The sequence below is a fragment of the Camelus dromedarius genome, chromosome 33 (assembly GCF_036321535.1).
Source record: "Camelus dromedarius isolate mCamDro1 chromosome 33, mCamDro1.pat, whole genome shotgun sequence".
In the NCBI taxonomy this organism is placed as follows: Eukaryota; Metazoa; Chordata; class Mammalia; order Artiodactyla; family Camelidae; genus Camelus; species Camelus dromedarius.
Window position 1 is genome coordinate 12,024,827 of NC_087468.1, and position 8,503 is coordinate 12,033,329.

An 8,503-nucleotide genomic window follows, 5' to 3' on the forward strand; every position below is an offset into this window, starting at 1 on the left:
TACTTGATACACAGAGAATGAGGTTTTTAAGTTAAATCACTGATTCTACAATACAGAAGCCAAAAGGTTGTAAAATACATGTCTCTGGCCATACAACTTCAAAAAATTATGACTAAGAAACATAAATAATCAAAATAAAAGGCAGCCTAGAATGGGGCAAAAAGCAAAAATACAACATGACTAGAGCCATGACTCTGTGACTATACATCTGAAAGTATACTTACAAATTTTAAACAATAATTGATGAACCTTGGGTCATTGTGGTATCTCTTCTTATCCAGAAATTCCTTCATTAGATGCTCTAATAAAGTTGTCAAATATTCTTTATTCTCAGGAAAATTCTCTTCTACCCACTGCATGTAACTAGAAAAAACATGGATAATATTAATTTTCAGGGCAGCATATAGTTTGTTTACAGAATCAAAAAATAAACTAAATGCTAACCTTTCCCATTCACCAAGTGGATCATCGCCCTTGTAGCTCTGCATATGGGCTTCAAACATTCTAGGACAGAGAAAAATATGCATATGGGGTTATTAGCAATCATTCCCCAAAGCAAAAGATATACTTTATTTTATATTTATCATTTATACACCTTAAAATGAAAACAATAAATATCAATTCAAATTCACTCAGAAGTGGTCAGAAAACTCAGAAGCAGTCAGTGTTTTTTTCAGAAAAGAGTAAGGCCCCTGGGGCAGTCCGGTAAAGAAACAGCTAAAAGAAGGTCCCCCAGTCTATCCCTGAGAATCTCCTTCTCCTCTCACTGATCCCCAGCGCCACCACCACCACCACGAGGGGCAGCATCCAGAAGTTTGCTGCTTCTCCGCCTGATGCTGGGACCCAGGCGTGGCACTGACCCAGACCCCTCCCCTCGCTGCTCGGGAGCCTGGCCGGAAGACTGGAAGAGGGCTTGTGAATGGGTGCACAGTCCATGGTACCACCGCTCAGGGCTTCCACGTGCAGTTTGCTTTCTGGGCTCAGTGGAACGCAAGGTCCCTGAGGAAGGACACACAATGGCAATGCTCATAGATCAGTGCCACAGCTCCCCGAGAACTCTGCCGGAACCCTACTTCCTCACACCCAACCACCGCTTAAAAAATAAAACCAAGCAAAGCAACGTTCTCCCAGGGGAACCCAGGTGCTAGTGAGGTAAACAAACAAATAAAAAGAAACCTATCAAATATCATCAGATGACATTAAGCACATAGGAAAAAAACCCCAAGTGGTAGAAGGGGTAAGGGTGTGACAAGACTTACTGTTTTTAGGTAGAGTGGTCCGGGAAAGCCTGCCTCTCTGAGGGGCTGACATGTGATCAGCGTTAGAGACCCAAGCAGCTGTTTATGCTGAGCTAGGAGAAGGGTGAGGGTGACAAGATCTAATCTGCATTTTAAAATGTCCATTCTGTCTCTGAGTGAAGAAGCGGGTGGAGGATGAGAACAGAAGCAGGAAACCAGTTAGGAACCTTCTGCAGAGTTCCAGGGCCAGGGTGCTGAGTGGACCAGGGTGGGAACAACTCAAGTGTAGAATTTGAGTGTTCTGGAGAAAGAGACTATCAGACTTGTTGATGGGGTTGGGTGAGATAGAAAGAGACAGAGAGAGAGTGAGTCAAACTAGGGAGGACTTCTTGGTCTCTATCTGAGAAGTTACACGATTTTTCAGGGGAGGGGAAAAAAGGTTTGAAAGTCATACTTTCTTCTAGCTATCACCTTATGATATAAATGAAATCAATGTTTCTTATGACTCAAAATCCAGAAGCCACAAAGGAAGAGCTAGATAAAGTCCACTATATATAAACAAGAAGCTTCTCCATGTCAAATAAACAAAACAAGAAAAACACCAAGCAGTCAAGAGAAATGATAAACTGGGATTACCAAAACAGAGCTTCTAGAAATTGGGGGGAAAAAAAAAAACCAAAACAACTCAATTGAAAAAATGAACAAAAGAAAAATACTCGACTTCTCTCATAAGAGAAATTCACCTCACTGAGATACAATTTCTTACCCACCAGATTGCAAAAATATGACAACAGTGTACAGGGGAAGCCAGGGAATCAGGCACTCTTACCACTCGCTTGCAGGTGGGAATGTACTCAGTTCCTGCCAAGGGAACTAACTGGTAATAACATCTCCCAGAATTACAGATGGATTTACTTTTGAGCTAGTGAAGCCACTGCTGGGAATCTAGAGGACAGATTCAACTGTGTGTATAGAAAATGTCACGTGTACAAGAATTTTCACTGTGGCACTATTTGTAATAGCAAGAGATTGTCCACAACCCAAGTATCCATCAGTGGGGCACTTTTTTGACCAGTTATGGTACATGGAATATCATGCAGCTGTAAAAAGGAATGAGAAAGAATCTATGGATTGATAGAGTGAAATCTCCAAGGATAGTGTTAAGCAAAAAAAAAAAAAAAAAAAAAAAGCAGTGTATATGTTCTGCTACATTTTACGTGAGATTAAGATAGGAATTGTACACACAGGTGCATACACATATATAGATATGTTCATATAAATACTTATATCTACAAAAAGAAACCCTTGAAATATAAACTAGAAAAATGGTTATATATGAGAGGGTGGGAGGGCAGTCAGGTGTAGATCTCAGTGAACAGTTTTCTAAATCTTTTTTTTAAACCATGCAAATATATTACTTACTTTTAAAAACTAAAAGAATTCCTAAATTTTGGATCTCCTCATGCATAACTGCAGATAAATCCCCACAAGCTATAAGCAGTATAAAAGCTCTTTTTTGAAAAAAATGTTTTAGTGAGGAGGAGGTAATTTTAGTTTATTTATGTTTATTTTTTTAAACGGAGGTACAGAGAATTGAACCAGGACCTTGTGCACGCTAAGCACTTTACCACTGAACTATACCCTCCCCCTAAAAATTCTTAAGTTATGAAATAACTTTCTTTCTCCTGAAGTATATATAAGAATAGGCCCAAAGTAAACATTTCATGTTATGATATCAACTACATTTCCCTAGTGAGATATACTAATAAACACACTGTAAATTAATACTAAAACACCCAGCTCAGTGCAAATTAGCCTTTGGAAAGGCAAAGTAAGGTCAGAAATACCTTATATCTCTCTTAAAATGGGGGGAAATGAGACTCGAAAACTTAAATCCTGCAGGCTAAAGAAGAAGTCTTATGACAAATAGATTTTTGTTCTGACGGCACTTAAAAATCTGGGTCTTTTGATCCCAAAGAGAGTAAGATTAACCTGGTGCTGATAAAGCTAACCAGTTTTAACTTCCTGTCACATATGATTAACTGTTTTGAATGCTTTTGAAACAGTCTAAATAAATCACCGAGGTCATAAAAAGTAAAGGCGTGAGAATTTTAAAAATTGTTAGCAGGTTGATATAAATGACAATAAATATAGCTTTCTTTCCCCCTTAAAGTGCAGATTATTCAAAGACTTTAGAAAATTGACCGTGGGATTACGGGTTAGAGAAATTTTACGTTCTCTCCCTATCATAGAATTTTAAAAATAAGTCGCTTTGAAAGGTTCTCACGAAACCTACACAGAAGTTTTAGTTTTTGATTGGGTTAGAGGGTTTTCTTCCACAGCGGCGATCTGCCCAGAGGGGATTCCTTACAAAGAATAAAGGAGAACTGAGGGCCTCAGGAACCATCCAAATTCCCGTCAAACTGCCGCTCTGGGGCCGCAGCTAGGCCGAAGGACGGGAGTCTCGGGGGGAGCCCCCGGGACAGGCGCGCGGTCCTTCCCACGACGCAAGGGGGCCCACAGCACAGCTGGGGTGGGGTGAAGGTTGGGGGGGTGAAGGTGGGGCGAGGTGAAGGTGGGGTGCGGTGAGGGTGGGGTGAGGTGAGAGTGGGGTGAGGTGAAGGTGGGGTGCGGTGAGGGTGGGGTGAGGTGAATGTGGGGTACGGTCAGGGTAGGGGCGGACAAACTCGAGGACCAAGGAAAGGGGCGGGAGGGACGAAGGGAGGCAGGACTAGGGCGAAACGCGCCGGGGACCTTTAGACCGCCAGGCCCGAACCCAGGTGCCCCAGTCCCCTCGCGGTCGGCAGCCGGAGATCACGCCCCCGGCCCCCGTCACCCAACAGGCTGACACTTACTGAAAGACATTTTCCGGGTTATCCATGGCGAGAGGACGCGAGCCACCCGCAGCCCCTACTTGAGCCGCGAGCGAGGAGCCGCCGCCGATTCGAAACGCCCGCGCAGCCGCAGTCGCCGCGACGAGCGTTTGCAAGGCGCCTGGCCATTGGCCCCGCCTGCAGACGGGATGGCCAATTGCCGGGGCCGTTGCCTGGAGACCAAGCCCCGCCTCCCTCCCGCGCGCCGGCAGCTCCTCCCACTTCCCCACACCCTTGTTGAACTTTAAGCTCGCCGCGACTCAAGGAGGGGATGGGTTTTGGGGTGCTGCGTGATGAGGGGGCCCTAGGTTGGTTCAGGCGTAGGGAATGGGTTTTTTCCTTAGCCGTCCAAACTGCAACTGGTTTACATAATTACATGATTAAGGCATCATCCCAGGGAAGGCATAGTTGGAGAAAAATAACTAACTTGAGGTTCCCGAGGTGGAAGAAACTGTGCCTCGGCCCTTGGGTCCAGGGAGTCGTGCCTCTTCGACCCTTTACTTAAGTGTATAAACTGAAATCATCATGCCTGGTTTATGCAAAGAAGAAAAATAATCCCGTTTGCGGAGTTGAGGCTTGCTTAAGGTCTCAGAGCCCAGAGGGAAATACCTGCCTCTGGCTTAGGAGATAGGCAGGTGGGGTGAAAATGGAACCCTGCCGAATGGCACATCTCCCCATTTCCCGCAGTTTTCTCTTCAGCGTCCCCGATGTAAAAGAACCTAGAGACTGAAGCCCATGAAATTTTGGTTCCAGACCTTAAAATACTGTGGCAGAGAGTTAGAGAGTGACTCATCAAAGGCCCAGGGAAAAACCTAAATGGGGTTTTGGCTTAGCAGTAACAACATGAGGGCACGTTGGTAGTCACTTTAGGGTTAGTTATGTAAAATTATACATGGCAGACGAAAGTGGTGGGTTGGTATCCTTGGAGACTTCTAGGCTTGATTTAACTGAGCTGAAAGGCTTTATGAGTGCTCAAGGGACTGGGGGCTGTTCCTATATCCAACTGGTGATGAAAAGAATAGAAGACTTTGGTTAGAGTATAGAACGGCGGCAAGAAAGCTTTCACCATCTTCTGTGGAATTAGGAGCTCTGGAGACCAAGGACTTACGAATTAGAAAATCAAAACTGAAGACACCTCTTTGTAAAGGAGTCCAGATGTCTAAGAGGAAATACCTAATACGCTGATGCTTCCTACCTGAGAGTGAGTTGGAAAGGAGTCAGCCTAACCGTCTCTAACCCTTGGTCTTTTAATAACTTCCCATTCTACTTCTCAAGGTTCTTTCAAGACCCACTTGACAATGTAAGTAAAGTCTAAAGAAATATTCATGTGATTACTTTCCTTTCAGAGAGGCTTTGTGGAGGTTTTGTTTCCTCAAGGGCCCTTAAGTTAAATACTTTTTAAAAAAAATTGGCAGCTTCTGGAAATCCTGATACTCTCAGAGTCCAGAATTTCCTTCAGGGTGTTGATTAATTTGGATCTACACAAGTTTCCAATTTGTGGGGTTGTTACTCAGAGGGTGCTCACTCTGGGGTCTTTAGATCAGTTTTGGGTTCTGCTAACCATCACAGGAAATTAACACATTTTGGTCTCACTACCTGAGATTTTTAACTTGTGTCTGATAGTGCCTCAATCAGTCATCACTCAGGAAATGTTGACTAAGCATCCATTATATGCTAGGTACTATTGGATTTATTCCTAAATCCTGTCCTTACAAAACTAGTGGTTTTGTCTGGGAGATGAACCTGGAAACATAGAAAATTTTAAGTACTAAATTAATCTGTATGAAGTGTTCAGTTAATATACATATGATTTAGACTATCTAGTGGGGAGTCCAGAGGAGGGAGGGGACACAGGGCCTGTCAGAGAAAGCTGCTTGGGGAATGTAGGGCCTGACTTGGGCCTTGAACAGGCAAGGGGAGGATCTGGGTCATGGAGAGCCTGGGGAGGTCATTCATGGTGTCAGTCAGAGTTGCTGAAGGAAATCACCCTTGAGGACTCTTGTAAATGAGTAGTGGAGATTCTTTTGGAAAGACTGGTTTGATAGTTTGATGTCGAATCTTAAATGCTAGATTAAAGAGTTTGTACTTGATCTTGATAGTGAACTGGGCCTTTTGGGAACAAATAGCACTGTGGTCATGGGACCTCATGGTAGTTATATTAGCTCTGCTCTGTTTTATGAAAGCCACAGAGATTGTCTGCCCGCCTTCATTTCTACTACTAGGAGTTTCTCTCCCACCAGGCATGTTTGTGGAGTAGGGTAAAGTACTGGATGCTCTTCCACATTGCTTCCTATAAAGAGCACAATGACTCCCTATGAAGCCCTGATGCCAATCACTGTGGGTGAATCTAGGAGTAACAGAAGTAAGTACTAAGATTGTCAGCAGTTATTGGAATCTGAGGCATTTCTAGGAATAATTTCTTGGCTTACACAGTGTCTTCCCTTTGTCCTTAATTATGGAAGTCCCTCTCTACCATTATTCTTATTCTGAGGGAGAATTACAATGACCCTCCCACACAGTGTGTTCATCATAATGTCCCTATTAGGTTAACTGACCCTGTTTCTAAGAGATCCTGAAGTATGGGGAATAGGGGAGGGAGGGGAGCACAGGAGAGTCAGAGAGCCGTAATTTGCAGACTTTAACCTGGTATTGGAGGCAGAGGGAATGGAATGTAAAGTAGGAAATCAGATCTCAAGGAGGGAGAGTTCTCAGAACACAGTGATGTTTTCAGTACATAAGGAAAAGAAAAGAAAGATAATTCAAGGGCCTGGGAGAATTGACAGAATCAGGCCATTGAAGCTGGGGAAGGCTGCCACTTTGCTTTTAGACCTGTTGAGATGGAGGCATCTGGACTTGGCATGGTGGAAGGAAGGCAGAAACAGGCCTGGTCCAAACTTCAGGATCTCATTAAAGGAAGTTTCATGTGCGGTTTCCTAAGCCTTGAATGACTGTTTTTTTCCCTAAGAGCTTCACATTACGTCTACATGTCAGGGTTAAATGAAGAACTTACAAATCGTCTTATGAAAAATAGTTTGATGATGAAAATCTGTAAGTGCTGGCAGTTCACATACATTCACAAAACTATGAAAAATGTGTGCAGTTTAATACAGCTTTACAGTATTTATTTTTATTACTACACTAACAGTTATTATCCTTGAGGTCTTCCTTTGTTTAATTTGGAATTTTTTAATAATATAGAATGTGGTAGATGGATTCTCTTTTACATCATAGCAGTCATGATAACATTAAAACTGTAGTGCTTTGTTTAAAGCTCTAGTGAGTTCAGTTGGCTGCCTATGAGAGGGAATGAATATGGTCCTCTTGCCTACAACGATGAAAGATTAGGGATGTGCTTAGTACTAAGGCAACCTCCATATATATTGGTTTAAACACCATTAGAGATGCTTTCTAGGCCTTTCTCTGCAATCCCGATGAGCTAGCCATTTTAATGTTACCTGTTTTTATCAGGTTCCATCAGCCCAAGTGCTGCAAAACTAGTCATAGTCCCTTGGGAAAATGGTACTCAAATATTGCTGGTGGGTTTGAGAATTGTTATAGTTGCTTTGGAAAGTTCTGTCAATATCTGTCAACAAAAACCCAACCCAGCCAACCATCCCACTCCCAGGAACAGGATGCATGGAGTGAAGCACGGGGGTGGGTGAGGGGCTGAGTACAGGTTGCTATGCTGCCCCCAGAGCAGTGGCTCAGAGCTGGAAACAAAGTCTGTGCTCCGGGGACAGCTGTGTGAGGATTGGATCACTCTCACCATGGAATTATTGCACCCATTAAAAAAGTGAGTCAAGTCTATAGCAACGACTTGGTGGCATTTCCCTTGTATTCAGTTACATGTGAAGAGCGAGAGGCAGAGGTGAAAATGTTGTAACTCAAAAATCCCAAGTCCATATATGTTGCTGTAAATGGTAAAATTTCATTCTTTTTAATGGCTGAGTGGTATTCCCTTGTATATATATATATACACCATACCACATCTTCTTTATCCATTCATCTGTTGATGGACACTTAGGTTGCCTCCATATCTTGGCTATTATAAATAATGCTGCTGTGAACATTGGAGTGCATATATCTTTTTGAATTAGTAGGGTTTTTTTTTTTTTTCAGATATATACCCAGGAGTGGAATTGTTGGGTCATTTGGTTGTTCTATGTTTAATTTTTTGAGAAACCTCCAAAGTGTTTTCCATAGTGGCTGCGTCAATTTACATTCCCACCAGCAGTGTATAAGGACTCCCTTTTCCCCACATCCTCACCAACGATTGTTATTTATGTTCTTTTTGATGATAGCCATTATGACAGGTATGAGGTGCTGTCTCATTGTGGTTTTGATCTGCATTTCTCTGATGTTTAGCAACGTTGAACATCTTTTCATGTGCCT

General features: G+C 42.9%; 1 protein-coding gene across 1 annotated transcript in view; it reads right to left on the reverse strand.

The window, feature by feature from the left end:
• Positions 1 to 4,188, reverse strand: part of BUB1 (BUB1 mitotic checkpoint serine/threonine kinase) — a 35,333-nt gene extending 31,145 nt beyond the window's left edge. Inside the window, exons 1-3 of the mRNA XM_031441232.2 lie at positions 4,094 to 4,188; positions 445 to 504; positions 225 to 363 (exon numbers count right to left, since the gene is read on the reverse strand). Coding sequence (XP_031297092.1) covers positions 225 to 363; positions 445 to 504; positions 4,094 to 4,119 — 225 coding nt within the window. The 5' untranslated portion in view covers positions 4,120 to 4,188. The remainder of the gene's footprint in view (positions 1 to 224; positions 364 to 444; positions 505 to 4,093) is intronic.
• Between the last annotated feature and the right edge of the window lie 4,315 nt (positions 4,189 to 8,503).